The sequence below is a fragment of the Ovis aries genome, chromosome 1, assembly GCF_016772045.2.
Source record: "Ovis aries strain OAR_USU_Benz2616 breed Rambouillet chromosome 1, ARS-UI_Ramb_v3.0, whole genome shotgun sequence".
NCBI classification, from domain to species: domain Eukaryota; kingdom Metazoa; phylum Chordata; class Mammalia; order Artiodactyla; family Bovidae; genus Ovis; species Ovis aries.
Genome location: NC_056054.1, coordinates 25,206,163 through 25,226,847, shown reverse-complemented (window position 1 = coordinate 25,226,847; position 20,685 = coordinate 25,206,163). Strand labels below are relative to the sequence as shown.

The window sequence follows — 20,685 nt, the reverse complement described above, 5'->3', positions numbered from 1 at the left end:
CTGTTCATCATCTAGTAAAATATAGATGTAAAATAACATGCTCTTAAATTGTTTACTGACAAACAGTTTTATTCTCAGGGTTTGGTGAGAGCTATATATTAAACCATGCCTTATGAAAAATTTTTTAACTAGATTTTACTGCCACTAGGGGGTGCCTGGTAATCAAATCTTATTTTGTATTTACAGTATTTTTTAAGAAGCTAAGAGAAGCAGAATTACCATATAAGTGTCTATAACCTTATATTTAGAATTATTTTAAAGTAAATTATGTTTTCGTTTTTCAGAAAACAGAATTTCTGGCTTTTTGAGAATTTAAGAGGAACTCTTTAATCATAATCTTTTTAACAATTGAAAAGTGTTTTTAAACTTTTTAAAATAGATCAGATTTCACTTATTAATTCAAAGGTGATGCAGTTACATCTATGGCACAACTTCAGATTGTACTGTCAATCACAATAAAATTAAAAGAGGGGAACTGTCAACTATACCTGTTTCATATTATAGGAGAGGGTCAATCTATCAAAGATTTATTGATTAACTACTAGATGAAACATGCTCTGTCCTCTAGGCACTTACAACCTAGTCATTGACATATTGTGACTTAAAAAAAAAATTAATCTCTTTAAAGAAAATTTCCAGCACTCTTCTGGTGTTTTATCTGCCACTCAGATTGTTTCATCCTGTAAGCACCTCTTTTCTTCATCTGCTGTAAAGTTGGTGTCCCCTAGAGTTCTGTTTTCAGCAGCCCCTCTTACTGTACATTTTCCCTGACAACTCTTCTCAGTGCTTCATTTTCCAAATATGTATAAATGACAGATCTCTATAAACACCTGTTTCCTAGTTGACAATTGAGCTTTTACTGGTATGTGCGTCTTGTAATTCAGTCATATGTCTCTATCTAGATTGAGACAATCCTGAGAAATCTGTACTACTACCTGTATTTTTTGTCTCAAATATACAGTGGTAATGGTACAAAATACTGCAGTGTATTCCAAGTAGGATGATTAAGAATCACTACCAAAGAATCACTGTCATGCTAATCCATTCTTTGGCCACTTTGCAGTAAAATTAAAGGTGAAGTAGTAATAAAAAGGAATCTCTGAGGTCCTCCATACATTGGATACTACAGATAATTTACGGGTAAAGGTGAAATCATAATAACAACCACTAGTAATTTAGAAGTGAGCACAAATAAGAGTTTGAGCATTCCTTGGCATTGCCTTTCTTTGGGATTGAAATGAAAACTGACCTTTTCCAGTCCTGTGGCCACTGCTGCGTTTTACAAAATTGCTGACAGATTGAGTGCAGCACTTTGAGAGCATCATCTTTTAGGATTTGAAATAGCTCAACTGAAATTCCATCACCTCCACCAGCTTTGTTCATAGTGTTGCTTCCTAAGGCCCACTTGACTTCACATTCTAGGATGTCTGGCTCTAGGTGAGTGATCACACCATCGTGATTATCTGGGATGTGAAGATCTTTTCTGTACAGTTCTTCTGTGTATTCTGGCCGCTTCTTAATATCTTCTGCTTCTGTTAGGTCCATACCATTTCTGTCCTTTATCGAGCCCATCTTGGCATGAAATGTTCCCTTGGTATCTCTAATTTTCTTGAAGAGGTCTCTAGTCTTTCCCATTCACATCAGTCCTTCCAGTGAACACCCAGGACTGATCTCCTTTAGGATGGGCTGGTTGGATCTCCTTGAAGTCCAAGGGACTCTCAAGAGTCTTCTCCAGCACCACAGTTCAAAAGCATCAATTGTTTGGTGCTCAGCTTTCTTTATAGTCCAACTCTCACATCCATACATGACTACTGGAAAAGCCATAGCTTTGACTAGACAGACCTTTGTTGACAAAGTAATGAATGTCTCTGCTTTTTAATATGCTGTCTAGATTGATCATAACTTTTCTTCCAAGGACTGAGTGTCTTTTAATTTCATGGCTGCAATCACCATCTGCAGTGATTTTGGAGCACAGAAAAATAAAGTCAGCCACTGTTTCCCCGTCTGTTTCCCATGAAGTGATGGGACCAGATGCCATGATCTTAGTTTTCTGAATGTTGAGCTTTAAGCCAACTTTTTCACTCTCTTTCCCTTTCATCAAGAGGCTCTTTAGTTCTTCTTCAGTTTCTGCATAAGGGTGGTGTCATCTGCATATCTGAGGTTATTAATATTTCTCCTGGCAATCTTGATTCTTGGGAAGAAGCTTGTGCTTCATCCAGCCCAGCGTTTCTCATGTTGTACTCTGCATAGAAGTTAAATAAGCAGGGTGACAATATACAGCCTTGACGTACTCCTTTCACTATTTGGAACCAGTCTGTTGTTCCATGTCCAGTTCTAACTGTTGCTTCCTGACCTGCATATAGGTTTCCCAAGAGGCAGGTCAGGTGGTCTGGTAATCCCATCTCTTTCAGAATTTTCCACAGTTGATTGTGATCCACACAGTCAAAGGCTTTGGCATAGTCAAGAAAGCAGAAAAAGATGTTTTTCTGGAACTCTCTTGCTTTTTCAACAATCCAGTGAATGTTGGCAATTTGATCTCTGGTTCCTCTGCCATTTCTAAAACCAACTTGAACATCTGGAAGTTCACGGTTCACATATTGCTGAAGCCTGGTTTGGAGAATTTTGAGCATTACTTTACTAGTGTGTGAGGTGAGTGCAATTACTTTGGCCACCTGATGCAAAGAGCTGACTCATTTGAGAAGACCCTGATTCAGGGAAAGATTGAGGGTGGGAGGAGAAGGGGACGACAGAGGATGAAATGGTTGGATGGCATCACCGACTCAATGAACATGAGTTTGGATGATCTCTGGGAGTTAGTGATGGACAGGGAGGCCTGGTGTGCTGTGGTTCATGGGGTCGCAAAGAGTCGGACACGACTGAGCAACTGAACTGAACTGAACAAATACAGCAAAAGTGATACTTAGAGGGAAATTTGTAATACTAAGTCCATTAATTAGAAGACAATAGATAGAAAATAATTGCATTTTATGTTCTACTTAAGAAATTACAGAAACAGCAGTAGAGTAAGTCTGAAGAAAATAGATGGAAAGAAACATTCAAAAGCAGTAATTAATGATAGTAGAGTAGGAAATGGCAACACACTCCAGTATTCTTGCCTGGAAAATTCCATGGACAGAGGAGCCTGGCGAGCTATAGTCCATGGGATCACAGAGAGTCAAATATGAGTGAGCACGCATACAATTAATGATATAAGTAGTCAACAAATAATAACTGCTTGAGAAATCTAGCCAAGAAAGGGTGAGAAAAAGCACAAAAATATTAGGTTTAAAAAGAGGACTTAACTACAGATTCAGAGGAGAGGTTTTGATTAGTATGATAATTATTAAGTTAATGCTAAACATAAGAAATTAATAAATTGTTCTAAAATAAAAGTGTATATGAATAGTAATAAAATAAACTTGTCTTTGTGGCAGTAAAATCTGAAGTTTAGTTGAAGTGGAGAATTTTGTAAAAACTATAGGTACTAAAATGAATATAAGACTTAGATAACCTGAAAAAGTAATATGACCATTACAGAAATTGAACTTATAGTATAAAATTTTGCATGCTATATTCTTCCCCTAGCCCAGAGGATTTCCATAAAGAAATCTTACCACAAACTTCCCAGTGGGACTGCTACCTATCTTATTGTTATCAAAACTGGAAAAAAAAAATGTAAGAAAAAATTGTGTGTATTTCTTACTTATAATCATAGATAATAAAAATGAATAGGTAAATTTTCCTTTGCTTTCTCTCAGTCTTACCATTTAATGACCTCTTCTTTCCCCTGTCCTTATTCCACTACCTGCAAATGGCAGCTCTCCCCATATTAAAATGGTCTAAGATATACATGAATCAAAACCATAGCTTGATTGTGTCTTTCCCCTGCTCACATCCCTCCATTAGCTTTCCATTACTCTTAGACCAAAATTCAGGTTACCAAAGTATATTAAGGACTTACATAATCTTGTCCCTGACTTTTTAAACTTCATCTTTTATCATTCTCATCTCTGGCTTGTATCTTGCCAGCCGCACTGGCCTCCCTGTTCTTCTTTAAACTTTCTAAGTGTGCTTTATCAACTTCAGGACACTCGCACTGTGCTGTTCTCCTACCTGGGATATTCTTTCATCAGTTATCAACTTGACTCTCTCCTTTACTTTATTCAGTCCTTTACTCAAATGTTACATTCTCAGATAGATTTTTCTTAATTCCCCTGGCTAAAAGAGTCCCTCTGTTATAGTCTTTCCCTTTATCTTAAATTATTACAAAATGCATTATATTAGTAATATATTCATATTTGTTGTCTGTATTCCTTATCATAATGTAAAGCTACAAGAAATTATGGACCTTTTTTGTTTACTCTTATATCCTCAGCAGCTGAAAGAGTGCCTGAAACATTGTAAGTACTTAGAAATATTAATGGAATGAATACTGTGAAGTAATATATCCCTGAGAATGTTTGCCTCCTAAGAGAGACCAAAGCTAATGAGTAAAGTTCTAGTGTGGAATATCAAGCATCATGCAGAACAGATATAAGATATTTGGGGAGCTGAAGATCTTACAAGTGTTCCATAAGTGTAATAAACTAGGCAGTCTCCACTCCTTGGCCTGAGTTTAGCATTTTTTTCCAGTGTTCCTTTTGATCTTTTTTTTTTTTTTTCCACTGAAGTATGGGATAATGGAAGTAGCTCTAGCTTTATAGTCAGACACTGTTTATCCTGTGTCTGTCCCACTGGTTTTGTGGCCTCCGGCAGCACCTTTCTTTTATGAATCTTAGTTTCCGCGGTATTATTTCATAAATGGCTGTCCTCTCTCTCCAGCCAGATCCTAAGCTGTGAAAACAAGAGCATTCTTACTGAGCATCTCCCTCAGCTCATCTATGGCCATCTATGTAGAAGCCCTTAATAAACATTTGTTGTTAATGAATATGAAAAGTTTCATGACAAATTGAGGGATTTAGTTTTCATCCATACACATATAGTCTCTCCATTGGCTGTTTTGCTAATTGTGTTTTTCATATATATGGAGAGTCCATCTCATTTTATTCTTATAGGATGTCAATTATTCCTTCATTTGCCACATACAGTTTGAGTACCATCTTACAGTGTGTTAGTTCCTTGTTCTAGGTGTTAGAGATACAATGAGAAACCAGATGACAGGGTACCTGCTTTCATAGAATTTACAATATAATATGTGTAGACATGGGGGTACGGTGCAAGGACAGACACCAAACTGTGAATCAAGCAAGAAGAGGCGTCAGATGATAATAGTGCTTTGCAGGATACTGAAATAGAATGACATGATACGAAGTAACTGGGCAACTCCTGTAAGTTGTATGGTGAGGAAAGGCCTCTCAGAAGATGTAGTATCTCAGCTGAGACATGGATGATTAAACACTATTAAAGTGAAGAGCAGAATGAATAGTATTCTAAGCAAGGGAAATAACTAGTGCCAAATAACTAGTGGCAATAACTAGTGACTGAATAGGTGCCTTGGTAATAAAGTATAGTCTTTTCAGCGTGCTTTAGTCTTATCCTAATAAGTAATAAAAATGTTCAGCTCCATTATAATTACATAGATTGTCTCCATTTTTTGTGGCAGGGTGATAGAAAATAAGGTATCCCTTATATATAGTTGTCCCTTTTTATAAGTAGTAATTGAGTCTTGCTATTGAACTTTGACCTTTTTATACTGAGAGGATGGTTCCCATTAATATTTCGATGGGTTCTGGGAGGGTGTTGTTGAACTCCGGTCATACAGTCTAGCATATGCTCCTCTTGTGTGGCCTATTCTGGCTTTGTGTTAGCTGCTATTTGTGCAAGCTTGAGTAAATTCAGGGTACTAATTGAGACCCTTGTGATAGTTAAGTAAACCACTGGTATTAAAATATGTGGCCTTTCTTTGTTCTTGGAAAACCATTCATAGGAAATCGGGTAACAATAGCCTTGAATTAATCTAGAGTAGGGTATTATATTTTCCAGTGGATACTATGGAAGGAAATTGAGTAGTAATGAGTCAAGGTATCTGAGTTGCAGCCCCGTCTGAGTTTTAGCCCCAGCTCTCCCACAGAATCACTGTTTGATAGGGCAGGTCACTCTTCTGCTATGGACCTCAGATGCTACCAGAAAATAAAGAGACTCCATGATTGGGGAAAAGAAACTGCTTTAGTAACCAGACAAGCACCAAGTAGATCATGTGGCTTTGACTAGAGTTCTTCGTGAGGTCTTTTACCTTTCACTCCAGACATAAATCTTAGGACCCACGTTTCTGGTGGCTCAGATGGTAAAGAATCTGCCTGCAATGCAGGAGACCCAGATTCAATCCCTGGGTCAGGAAGATCCCCTGGAGAAGGGAATGGCTACCCATTCCAATATTCCTACCTGGAGAATTCCATGGACAGAGGAGCCTGTCACGCTGTACTTCCTGGAGTTGCAAAGAGTCAGACACAAATGAGCAACTAACACTTTTACTTTTTCACATGCTCAAGTGACCTACAGAAAGAGTTATGACTGGGTTTTCAGAGCCTTAAGGACTGATGCAGTCGGCCTGCCTCACCAACATGGTCACAGCAGCATACATAGCTTAGAGAGCTCATGGCAAACCTTGTTCAGGACTATCTACCACAGGGGATAAAAAGTGGAAGGTAATTTAGTGCACTAGGCCATAGGAAATGGGGGACAAAGCTGCTCATCTCATCCTCACCTTCTGTGAAACCTAACCTAGTACACAGTGACTTTATGAATAATTGTTAATAGTCTTTTCTCTTTTTCTGGAAGAAGAAAGTTTAGAATCTGGAAAAAATGCCACAAGTGTTCTTATTAGAAACCTTCCTTTGTGAAGAGAAGCAGCACGGGCAGAAACAGCACTTACCTGTGAGCAGAGGCAGAAGTTTAAAGGAAAGCAAATGAAACATTGTTCTCATGATCCCTGAGGTATCTTCTAATGTCCTTTGGATACTCCCTTCCTAGATCCCATAAAGCGTGGTATAAAAAAGGGGAAAATGGAAGTATTCCTCTTCTGCCCCTGCTTCTTATAACTAGCTGTGGTAATTGCAGCTATGTTCCTAGCCTTGGTCTTAGCTAAGAGGTGACACCTCTGGGTGATATGTATATTGATACTTTCACAGACAGTTTACTTTTTTCTTTTTGTTTTTTTCCCCTCATCTCTCCCACCCTGTTCTGAGGCCATTCAAGATACTTATTCACCCTCATTATCCCCACTAAAAAGATTACTGAGAAGTCTCATGGAACTACTTGGGGTCCACTTATTAGAAGAACATTCTAAGGATGCTTTCAGATAGCTCTCATCCTACTTCTGTTTCCCACCTCACAATCTCTGCACAGATGTTAATCCTTGTAATATTTTTCACTCTTTTTTTTCTATGTCCTGCTATTTCAGTTTTTGGTGTTCTCCTTTAATGCAGTAGTCACAATTATGAGATTGCTGACTAAGAATAAGGTGACAACTCTAGGGTATCATCTTTGGAAGGATTTAAAGCAGTCATTTAATCTAGTCCCATTTTATGCCTGAGAGAACTGAGGTACAGAAAAATGTAACTTTACATATGCAAGTAGATGTTCTGAATGGATTAACTTTTCCTTCCAAAATGCTTTACAAAACAACTTCTTTGTTGTTTTCACAAATGATATTCATCTGTGAAAATGTTTTACTGGTGCTGTAAGCAGTACAATATTTAATAACAATTTGATGTATATCATTCTTAAAGCAACTAATCATTTCTTAATATAGTATAATCAGTGTTTCAAGTACATTATTGTGGTTAGTGTTTAACTTCAATTCTCATGAGCATTTTTATTACATTTTGTAAAAGTGATATTAGGAAGTATTAGATTAGTAAATGTGTCTTAATAAAGGGTACTGAAAAGTGGCTTATTTTAAGAAGACGACATTTCCCTAAAGTTATGCATTCTGGATAAAAGAAACTTGTCCCCAATTACAGCATTGATGGAGATCACAACACTTCTAATTGGATTGATGTACCAAACCTGTTTATATAGTTTACTGCCTATTGATAGGTCAGTGACTACTGAGATTAGCTTGTTAAAATCACACTTTGAAAAAGAACTACAGGTATTCTCTGTGGTTGATTTAATGGAAAATTGGAAACTTGGTCACTAATTCATGAAACAAAAATCAATGTAACTTTTTTTCTTTCTTCATGGTTTGTCTAGATGGATAGAATTATGTTTTGACAGTTTTGCTGTGAACTACTTGGTAAATCACAATATATCACTATCACTGCTAATTACCACATTTTGATTAATCTTATATTAGTTAGTACATTTTGCTGAATCCAATATATCTCTATATTGATAAACAGTAATTCATAAGGACACCTGAACTTTGAAATCTTCCTGAAAAATGTTACTAAGAATTATGTGAAACCAAATGTTTGTTTATCTAGACATATTTAATTGCCAGCAAAGAAAGCAATTAAAAGTAGCTGCAGAGTAAGAGGCCAACCTTTGTTAAACGTGGTTTTAAGATTGTTACAGAACTTGTGGTGATGATAACATGGTGTCTTGGAGGATGTTAACAACTGTAGCAGAGTGTTAATTAAGAATGATGTAATCTGCAGCTCAGAATTATTAATATCACATGTTAGTTTAGCTGGACAGAAATAAAACCTAATTTCAGTTATGATGATGGCTCAAGTTGTATTTGTAGTAGAAAGATTAACATTTTATTTTTGTGCTGTTCCTGAGACAATTTAAAAATCCTGAATGAAATACAGTCAAAGGTAAACATCAAGTCCCTAGCTCATTTACATATGTGCCAGATTTTCAAACTGATTGCTATTTGAACCTAATCTGTCATTGCTGGCTGCATTAGCTACAACAAACATTACATTTACATATTGATTTCTTATTTTGTTTTAGTGTAAATAATCCATAATTATAGTAAATTTGGTCTTTTGTTGACAAGAGCTCATATGACTCTGTAAGTTTAGAATGGAAATTTAAATTGCCATGTGTCATGCTTTTTAATTTAAAAGCTTGCTATATCTGAAAGGATAAAAAGATCATTGTAGATCATAAAATATTCCCAAAGAGACAAAGGAGAGAAAATTTTGTAGAGCTTTTTAGAAAAATATAAATTGTAAAATATTAATGAAAAATTCAGTAACACATTCTAAGATTATTTTATTTTTAAAAGAAAATCAGTAATTTGAAAAAATTAATTTTTTGGCTTCAGTATTAGGTCATATTTAAAAAATCAAGTTAATGGAAATGCACCTTCTAAACCTATTTTTCACTGATATTTGTTTAAAATATTCAGTGCAAAAAAAGAAAGAAATAGCATACACACACGAGCAGAAATGAAACAGATTTTCGATCTCTTTACTGATGTTAATATTTTACTCATCTGAACTACCTATACAACATCGATTTGAGAAATTTAATTTCACTGACAACAACCAGTATATGTCAGTGGTCACATGCTCTTATAAAGTAGCATTGGAGAAAAAATCCATAGTTCCATTTACAATGATTGAAAGTGTGTTTTTGAGGTTAAAAATACAGGACTCATTTGATTGCACAAATAGTAGTTATCCAATTGTTGAAGTAAATTTTATGGCTTATAATTTTTTATGGAGATATAATTTACATACAATAAATGCATAATTCTTAAGTGCCCCCTAGTTACATGAGATTTGACAAATGCTTATTGTTTTCTACAGTGGGTTTAAATGAGTGGGATATTAATTTGGATGTGTGTATACAGGTATTTAACAAACAGCCTGTGCTGAATTGATGGTGTCTGTTTACTTGAGTGCTATGAATACAGAACCCCTGAAAACTCATGTCAGTCACTTAGGCTGCTATAAAGAATACCGTAGACAGGGTGACCTAATCAACAGACATTACTTTTTCACAGTTCTCGAAGCTAGAAAGTCCACGATGCTGACAGACTTGGTTCATGGTGAGAGCTTGCTTCTTGACTTGCAGACAGCTGCTTTCTCACAGTGTCCTCACTTGACAGAGGGAGAGCACAAGCTCTGTTTTCTCTCCTTTTTTTAAAAAAAATTATTTTAATTGGAGGCTAATTACTTTACAATATTGTATTAGTTTTGCCATACACTGACGTGACTCTGCCACGGATGTACATGTGTTCCCCATCCTGAACCCCCCTCCCACCTTCCTCCCCATCCCGTCCCTCTGGGTCATCCCAGTGCACCAGCCCTGAGCATCCTGTATCTCTCTTCTTCTTACAAGAACAGTAATCTCATTTTAGGAGTCTCATCCTCATTATTTCATATAAATGTAATCATCTTCCAAAGACCCTGCCCCCAAATACTGTCATGTTGGGTGTTAAGTATTCAGAATGTGAATTTGAGGGGATACACAAACATTCATTCTATAACAGCCTTGAATCCCAAGTCTAAATGTTTTGTTCTTCCTAGTCTAGTTGTTTAATCTTGATGGATTTATACTTTACGTGTGCTTCTCACAGAACTGTTTCTGTTTTATTAATAATAGACAGGCTATAGTTTAGCCTGACCAAATCTTCTGTTCACTGAAGATTTAAGAGAAAATTCTTGATTCAAGGAATTTCTGGAGAAGAAATCCTTAAAATTACTGTTAATATCCTTGATGCAAAACACTCTGCCTTCTACTGTTCCACCCTATGGGCCTGCTGCTCTTTGTCAGAAAGAAGTCATTCCTCTTCTTAATCAGGAATTAATGGCAGGTATATAGTGACATGATGATTAAATGATTGTTTTGCTACCATAATTCAACCATAAGTTAACCTTGAAAAATCACTGTGGCACATATATTAAAATATCCATATGCTTTCTGTATTAGTGAATCATTAAAGTACTCTCTCAATGTGAAATAAAGTCAAGACAGTAAAGTCTGTTATATATATTTTCTTAATGTTGTTTTATCCATACTTGACATATGGAAGCCAGTAATTTATGACTTTTTATGTTCACAGGTATAAAAATGTCTGTAACTTCAGATTTATTTATTGGGGCCTGTGTTAAGATTTGCTGAATGCTATTTTCTCCTTATGGTCAATCCACCCCCCACCCACCCCTGCCCGGCCCCCAAAAGAAAAAACTAGAAAGGACTATAAAATGTATTAAACTAAATCAGTGCATTAAAATAAAGTTGTTATTCACTAGAAGGCAGATATTTTACAGATGACTTCACTGTTCCTGATAAATGCTCATAATTAAATTGGAATGGGATTTCCCCCCCAGGTAGAGATGGACATTCTGCTAATGAAAGAGCACTGGAAGGGCAAGATTTGTGGACAAAAATGAAAGTAGAGAAGGGATGTTCTATTGAAACTACTTCTAGAATTTTGTTGGTATTAGATACTAATGCTTAGTTATCATACTGAAAAATTTAAGGAGGTGGATATCTATTTATTTACCTATCTGTCTGTCTTTTTATAGTTCCCTCTCTTAGAATGTACCTCCCTCCTTCTGCCCTTCCCCCCAGCTTGAATTTTAAGAAACTGGCTGGAAAATTATGAGATGGTAAATGTGCGCTTTGCCACTAACTGCTTTAAAATATTAACATTCATTGTGTTGTAGTCTTTGCAAATACCTACCAGTTTGAAGCTTGGGGACAATGTATGTGATTTTCATTACCTTTTAAATGTTAATTTCAGTTTGTATTTGAGGGTAGAGTAATGGTGAGTTTTAATAACTGTTGTCTATTTGTAGAAACAACCATCTCCTTGTTGGTAAATGCAGCTATTAAAACTGAAAGGAAAATCACAATGGAGAATAATACATTAAAAACCAGTGAGGAGAGAATACTGCTAAGTCACTTTACTCGTGTCCGACTCTGTGTGACCCCATAGACGGCAGCCCACCAGGCTCCCCTGTCTCTGGGATTCTCCAGGCAAGAACACTGGAGTGGGTTGCCATTTCCTTCTCCAGTGCATGAAAGTGAAAAGTGAAAGGGAAGTCGCTCAGTCGTATCCGACTCTTAGCGACCCCATGGAATGCAGCCTACCAGGCTCCTTCGTTCATAGGATTTTCCAGGCAAGAGTACTGGAGTGGGGTGCCATTGCTTTCTCCGAGGAGAGAATAGATTTCTATTTAAAACCACTTCTTGCATTGAGATAAAATTCAACTGCTTCTGAAAATTTTCTGCATTTGCTAACACTTTCCTTCTCCATCTAATTGAAGAGAAAACCATTAAGGGAAACAAAAAACCGTTTTGTGTTATTTCTCATCCATCTACTTTGGTTGGCAGTTACCCTTAGAGCTATTCTGAAGGTCAAAGTTGAAATAGCATGAATGACTTTGCATTTTGAAGGTGAAAGAAGACTGCTTGAAGGTGGATTAACTGTGGCTAACTATCCTAGCATGAAAAGTGAATGTGTTAGTTGCTCAGTCGTGTCCGACCCTTTGCGACCCCAGGGACTGTAGCCCACTGGGCTCCTCAGTCCATGGAATTCTCTCAGCAAGAATACTGGAGTGAGTTGCCATTCCCTTCTTCAGGGGATGTTCTGGACCCAGGGGTCGAACCCAGGTCTCCCACATTGCAGGCAGATTCTTTACTGTCCACACTCATTGAAGAGTAGCCAAACAGCTAAGTGAATGAATCAGGCTGGAGTCTGAGGTTGCTAAAGCTGAAACTCTAGTACTTTGGCCACCTCATGTGAAGAGTTAACTCAATGGAAAAGACTCATGCTGGGAGGGATTGGGGGCAGGAGGAGAAGGGGACAACAGAGGATGAGATGGCTGGATGGCATCACTGACTCGATGGACGTGAGTGTGAGTGAACTCCGGGAGTTGTTGATGGACAGGGAGGCCTGGCGTGCTGCGATTCATGGGGTCGCAGAGTCAGACACAACTGAGCGACTGAACTGACTGACTGACTGATGGTGGCATAATAGTATTCAAAGAATGTGTTATTGTGGAGGTGGGGGACAACTTGCAACAACTAGCAGGTAATGAAGCAGGAATTCAAATCTGTCTCTGACTCCCAAACAGTTTAAAGCCATAAATGTTTTTTCTTGCCAAACTTACCCTTCCCCAGGGCTACTAGAAAATTGTAGCACTAGACTAAATTGTTCTAATCTATTCTGGCAGTCAGTGCTGGTCCTGGCAAACCTTTTTCCAAAGTTATTGCACAAGTTTGCAAATCAGGATCAAGAAACGTATCTAAGGAATTACATAAAGGCAAGCACTAAGGGTATTAAGCATTTGTGTAGGTTCATATGTAAAGATAAGAGGATCTCTGTATATAATAATCAAGAATTCTGGAATTTTGAATTCCTTAGCCTAGCGTTTAAAGCTTCCATAATGTTGGTCTTTAATGTTTTTCAAGTTTCCTCTTTTAGAAACCGTTCTTTACATCCTCTTATACTTCTTCTTCATTGCTTTCTATACCCTTCCCTGTATTCTCCAGTCGCTATCTCTGCTCAAACTAGTCTATGTCTGAAATTACCTCCATTATCTACTTAATAAAATTACCATCTATTCTTCTTCATAGTACTTCAAAGTACTTGTTCGCTTTTCCAAAATCCTCAAGTTTTAACTCAGACTAGTCTGTCTTGAGGTCAGTGATTATGTCTTTGATTCCTATATTATTACAAATAAGAATCAAATAATTATAGAAAGTGGAGTTGTGAGCTTCTAGCAGTCAGGGGTCTTATTCATTGTTACATCCTCAAAGCAGCCTAGCTATTTGGGACATAGAATGCTAGTGTACAAAGAACATAGAATCAAATATAGTTTTTAAACTATATGCAGAATTATTTCTTAAATATAGGATTTCATTGAATCACTTTTCAGATGCTAATGCCAAGGGAAATACAGATGAATGATAAAATACTTACCTTCAAAAGGGTTGCAGTCTTGAATTCAGGCCTTCCACACATGAAACAAAGCAAACCTTACAAAACACACTATAAATAAGTATTAAATAAGGTGTGTATATATATATATATATATATATGTGTGTATATATATATATATATATATATATATATATATAGTATAGTATAGTAAAGCGTCTACCTACAACGCAGGAGACCTGGGTTCAATCCCTGGGTCGGGAAGATCTCCTGGAGAAGGAAATGGCAACCCACTCCAGTATGCTTGCCTGGAAAATCCCATGGATGGAGGAGCCTGGTAGGCTACAGTCCATGGGGTTGCAAAGCGTCAGACATGACTGAGTGACTCACTCACTCACTCACATGTGCAGTATTTGGGAGGACAGGGATGTAAAGAAGGATGAAAACAATATGAATCGAGATCAAAGTGAGTTTGGTGTAAAGTTTTTGATGTGAGGGGAAGTCAGCCAAACTCTAGAGCTTGAATTCTAGAGAATAATTGTGAAATAGGTTTACCCATGCAAGACCTTAAAACTGCAAGTAGACTTTCCAGTCTTGCCACTTCCAACTCCAGATTCATTTGACATACGTATGTATATTGAGGGGCTTCTCTGTTGGCTCAGATGATAAAGAATCCTTCTGCATTGTGGGAGACCTGGGTTCAATCCCTGGCTTGGGAAGATCCCCTGGAGAAGAGAATGGCTACCCATTCCAGCACTGACCTAGCCTACTTTTTGAGCTTCACCATAGTCCTCTCATATACCCTTTATTGTGGTTACACTGAGCTTTCCGCAATTTCCTGAACATGATCACTTTTTCTGGCTGTACTGCATGTAAAACTCAAGTATCGTTTGACATAATTGCTTATGCCCTCCTAATTAAAATGGTTATGTCTTTTGGCTACCTTGGTTTTTCTGTTATCTCACTGGCCATTTATCAATCTACTTTTCATTGATTTCTCCCTGCTTGATTTCGAATTATTGGAATGCCACAGGGCTCCATCTTGGCCTTTCTCCTCTTTCTCTGGTTCCCTAGATGATTTTTTTTTGAGGTAGGGACTACAAAATCTAAATACTATCTATAGTAGTCCTGCCATCCATGGTGGGCCTGAAACTACAAAGAGTACAAAATTCTACATGTACTGTGTTTTTCCTTATACAGGCACACACCCCAGAAATATTTTAAAGTCAATTCCAGACCACTGCAATAAAGCAAGTATCATAATGAAATGAAAGTGAAAGTGTTAGTCGTACCCCATGGACTTTCGCCCGCCAGGCTCCTCTGTCCATGAAATTCTCCAGGCAGGAATACCAGAGTGGATTGCCATTTCCTTCTCCACAGGATCTTCCCAACCCAGGGATTGAATCTGGGTCTCCCACATTGCAGGCAGATTCTTTACCATGTGAGCCACTAATGAAGCATGTCAAATGCATTTTTTGGTTTCCCTAAGCATGTAAACTTATGTTTATGCTATACTGTAGTCTGTTAAATGTATAATAGAGTTCTGTCTAAAAAATCAATGTATATTGATTTGGCAAAGTGCAATATAATGAGGTATGCCTGTACATACATACCTATAATAAAGTTTAATTTATTAATTAGGCACACTATTAAATTAGGTAAAAGATAAACAATAAATGTTGATAGAGAAGTTATAACAATTACTGTATTAAAAATTACAGGAATGTGGACTTTCTCTCAAAATATCTTATTGTGTAAATACAATGCCTTTTCTTAATTAAGCGCTTTCAGGCACTGTAGCCATAACTTTTGGAAGTAGAAGTGAGACTGCGACTAGTACGATTTCTTTTTCCTTCATCACAATTTAATGGAAGAAAATTCATTCTTACTGTTGAGTTTAGCAAACTCAGTAGACATTTTTATTTCTTTTAACTTTTACCTGTTCACGTCAAGGAAGCACTTTATGGCTCCTCTTTGTCATATCCAAATTGCCACTATCACTACTTTTGTGCTTTGTGGCTGTTAAGTAAAATTAGGGTTTGCTTGCATGTAAGCGCTGTGATAGTAGATCTGATAACCAAGATAACTGCTGAATGACTTCTGAACATAGGGATGATTCATAACCCAGGTGGGATGGAGCAGGAGAGCATGCGATTTCATCACGCTATTCAGAATAGCCTGCAATTTAAAACTTAGAAATTGTTTATTTTTGGAATTTTTCCATTTAATATTTTTGGACCTTGATTAACTGCAGATAACTGGAATTGCAGAAGTGGAAACTGAGGATAGGGGGATGCTATTTTATGTGCTATCAACTCTCCTGCTCTCAGTTCAGTTCAGTCGTTCAGTTGTGTCCAGTTCTTTGCAATCCCTTTGAATGCAGCACTCCAGGCCTCCATGTCCATCACCAACTCCTAGAATTTACTCAGACTCATGTCCATTGAGTCCATTATGCCATCCAACCACTTCATCCTCTCGTCCCCTTCTCCTCCTGCCTTCAATCTTTCCCAGCATCAGGGTCTTTTCAAATGAGTCAGTTCTTCCCATCAGGTGGCCAAAGTATTGGAGTTTCAGCTTCAACATCAGTCCAGTGAATATTCAGGACTGATCTCCTTTAGGATGGACTGGTTGGATCTCCGTGTAGTCCAAGGGACTCTCAAAACTTGAGTCTTCTCTAACACCACAGTTCAAAAGCATCAATTCTTGGGCATTCAACTTTCTTTATAGTCCAACTCTCACATCCATACATGACAACTGGAAAAACCACAGCCTTGACTAAACGGATCTTTGTTGGCATAGTAATGTCTCTGCTTTGTAATATGCTTTCTAGGTTCGTCATAACTTTTCTTCCAAGGAGCAAGGCGTCTTTTAATTTCATGGCTGCAGTCACCATCTGCAGTGATTTTGAAGCCCAAAAAAATAGCCTGTCACTGTTTCCACTGTTTCCCCAACTATTTCCCGTGAAGTGATGGGACCGGATGCCATGATCTTAGTTTTCTGAATATTGAGTTTTAAGCCAGCTTTTTCACTCTCCTCTTTTACTTTCATCAGGAGGCTCTTAAGTTCTTCACTTCCTGCCATAGGGTGGTGTCATCTGCATATCTGAGGTTATTGATATTTCTCCTGGCAATCTTGATTCCTGCTCTAAGCTGACTTATTTGACACTCAGTTCTTATACACAACTGTAAATCATATCTCTTTTTGGATCTTTAGTAGGTACCTGAAACTTTAATATATACAAAATTTCACTCTTAGTTTTTCCACCCAGCCTGTTCTTAACCTGATTCTTTGTCAAATGCAGTTTCATCTTTCCATTTGCTTAGACAGCCTTGGAGTTATGTTTTCTCTTATATTTCATTAGTAAGCTATCTGGTTTCTTCCTTTAAAATACAGTTGAACCTAGCAACTCTTCACTATCTCTGCCTCTGCTACCCTCATTAGCATAAGCCACCATCATTTCTTGCTGAGACCAGCCATGCCTTGACTCCTTCCACACTGTAGCCAGGGCAACCAGAATGATGTTGTATAAATGTAAGTGTAAATCAGATCTTAGCCATTTCCCAGTGTAAAACTCTCCAATGGCTTTCCTTTGCAATTACTATAAATATCAAGTTCTTTACTGTGGTCTGTAAGGACCTACATGATCAGACTTCTGCTATCTCTTTCTTATACCAGCCTCAACTTAAATGTCACTTCCTCAGAGATGTCTTCCCCAGCTAGTCTATTGAAAATAATTCCCTTCCCCCTGCCCCTCTGCTACCTTTTACAATCCTGTTTATTTCCTTCACAACACTTAGCATTTTCTAAAGTTACTTATTCATTTACTTGAGTATTGTTTCCTTTATTAGAATATAAATTTTATGAAAACTGGGACCGTAGTTTTTTTGTTCATATGCCTAGTTCCTAGAATGGTGTCATAAACGTAGGTAGGTGCTCAATAAATACATGTTGACTAAATGAATGAACATTCTGTGTTCTTCTGTGTGTTATTTCATTGTCTAAGAAGTGCTACCCATCTCTCTTACCCAAACCAAAAATTTCATCCCTTTCATTAATAAACTCTAAGGTCCTTTAAGTTTCTGTTTATATTTTTCTTCTCCTCTGAAGCTTTTCCTTAGCCCTTTCATCCTTTCACTAAGGCACAATTAAGCACTTCCTTCTCAGTTTTCATTGTACTTTTTTCGATTTCTCAGTTTTACTTATTACATTATACTACAGCTGTTTATGTATCCGTCTGCCCTCATTAGATTGTGAAGGTTTTCATGAACAGGAGCTGTATATTATTTGCGTTGGTTTCCTTAGCATCTGGAATAATGCAAGGCATTCAGGTAATATTGATAAATAAATGAATAAAAATCAGAATCTTGATTCCCATGGTAGTTTACCAGAAGATAACATTGCTCTTGCCTTGTGAATTTATAATTTATTCATTATTTAACAAATATTTATCTAAAGTGTGCCAGACATTGCGCTTAAGTGGTAAGGCTGACAAAGGTCCCTGCCCAAATAAACTGTATTGTTTTCTTTGATTTTGATTAATAATACTTCATGCTGTATATTGGTGTTTCCTAGATATTTTGAATCTGTAATTAACCTGTGAACCCTATGGGAGACACCAAGTTACAGATAACTGCCTAATTCTAATCTTACTTTGTATGTATATCTATCCCATAGTTACATATTGGCAAAGGAGGAGTGATGAAGGCCAGAATCGTATATTGTTTTTTATTCCATAAGTATGGCATAATTACACTTGAGGCTAGCAATACAGATTGTTCATATGTAATGGTGACATTTAAAAATTTTTATTGCTATTAGTGTTTTTTAATATTATCATAAACGAACCATGGTTTATGTTTCTTAATTTATGTGGCTAAATGTATTTATTATTCATGATTCTGGCACATTTCTTACTGTTTGGAACTTTGGCACAGAGCTTAATGTTGTTTCTAAATACTGGGTTTTTCTGAGTCCTAAGTGAAAGCATGTTATTTTGAGGGAATTATGGTATAGCAATTAAAGTTCTGTAGATTTCAATGGTTTCTCAATTTTTACTGAAGCTGTATTTCTGTTCCTATACAATACTCATGAGTATAGTTTCAAATTTGTGTTCTTCCAGAATTGCTGTTTCACTTGGAAACTAGTCTTTGAGTGTACATTTTAGTAGCATGTTTGGAATTTAATATAGTTGACAAACTTGCTTCTCTTGGCGAAAATACATATGTAGGCAATAGCATATAACTTGTAGAAATTCTTATGTATGCAATGTATTTATAATTGAAGTTTAAAACACCTTGGTAGAGAAGGAGTTAACAAGTTAGCTCCCCTTGGTTGTTCTCAGTATGCTCTCTTGCCTTTAGAAGCTGAAAAGATGATAACATTGGGCCTGGACATGCCTGTGTGGAGGTTATGGTACTCCTGGGGTTTTTGCAGCTAACTGTAAAGCATGCTAGAACTTGTTCATCTCAGAGTCCTTGTTTTTCTTTCAACCCTTTCAGTGCCCTGCAGGAGTCATTAAATCAAAACTTCATGCTGATCATCACCCACCGAGAAGTCCAGCGGGAGTACAACCTGAACTTCTCAGGAAGCAGTACCATTCAAGAGGTGAGTTATGTCTCACAGTTAAGGAATAAAGGTAGCTCATTATAGCTAATGTTGACCCTGTTAAAGAGGGCTTATCTGTTCTGGTTGGAAACTCTCTGTATGTTTCATTATTGGCTTCTTAATTTTAATTAACTGGAGCATCAGTGATTACTGTAGATATATTACTTGACCTAGAAAGATAGATGTCGTAAATGAAAGCTCTTGATAATTCTTAAAATAGTCAACTTTTAAAACCTTTCTTAAAAATAACTCATTGTTATATATTTCACAGTTTTATAGTAATTATTCAGTATACTAATTTGGAAATTATTGATAGCATGCATTTTCAGACATGCTTATATTTTATTTGAACGGTTGCTCTCAAATGTATTATTTATAATGTGTATCTTGCCTGCTTCCAAAAGGAATTGAAGAGGCTTTTCTTAAGCAGCTGAATTCCAGCCTTGGGCAGTATTCTAGAGATGCTGTAGGAACCCAGTCATTTTGCCCAGAGTATCTAATAAGAATCTATTTATAGTGTCAGTATTTTCTTCAATGGAGCCAACCAGGGCCGCTGTTTCAAAAAAGAACCTTCCCCAAGAGAGAAGAGGTAACTTCTTGTCTGTGGCCCCACCCACCTAAAAGCTAGTAATTTATCTCCTTGGATGGGGCGGGGCAGATATGTGTAAGGTTATGATGAGACTTGTGTTTAGAAACAGTGAAATGATTATGTCACATTACCTCTTGTAAGATATGAAGACAGCAATCGTATCTAATCATGTTTTTATTAATCATGTTTAATCTTGGATTATTTCATAAATTTTTTGGACTATATTGCTTAAACTAATTATTAATACCATATTGAAATAACAAGTTTCCATCCTAATCATACTTCAGAAGTATATGAATTGTTTCTGAAATGGCTGGAGAGTTAATGGTTTTCTTTTTTCATTTTATCAATAAATTTCAGCTGCTGAGTTTGGCATAAATAACTCAATACATGAAGTTTATTTTCTCTGTTTATCACTTGAATAGTTTATTGACTAGTAACTAAGATTAAAAAATTTTTTTGGCCCCTAATTTGAATTTTAGGTTTAAATTATTTGATTTTTTCTAAGGTTTTAAATATAGTAACTGCCATTTCATTTAAAATCTCTAAAATGGATGTTCTGTTCTCTGAATTTAAAATTTTAATTCCTTGAAGAATCATTGTTGTTTTTATGTTAAAAATAATAAAATAAAAATAATAACTCTGGCCCTATTGGAAAGTTATTCTTGGAACCTCATGATTATGAAATTTAAATTATATAGTG

The 20,685-nt window shown here is 36.7% G+C and overlaps 1 protein-coding gene across 7 annotated transcripts in view; it reads left to right on the top strand.

Annotated features, from left to right (window-relative positions):
* The window catches only part of FAF1 (Fas associated factor 1), a 497,312-nt gene that overhangs the window by 203,829 nt on the left and 272,798 nt on the right, over window positions 1-20,685 (top strand). For all 7 annotated transcript variants that reach the window (XM_042247840.2, XM_060408829.1, XM_060408824.1 and 4 more), the window contains one exon: window positions 19,288-19,393. In XM_042247840.2, the coding sequence (XP_042103774.1) occupies window positions 19,288-19,393 (106 nt within the window). The remainder of the gene's footprint in view (window positions 1-19,287; window positions 19,394-20,685) is intronic.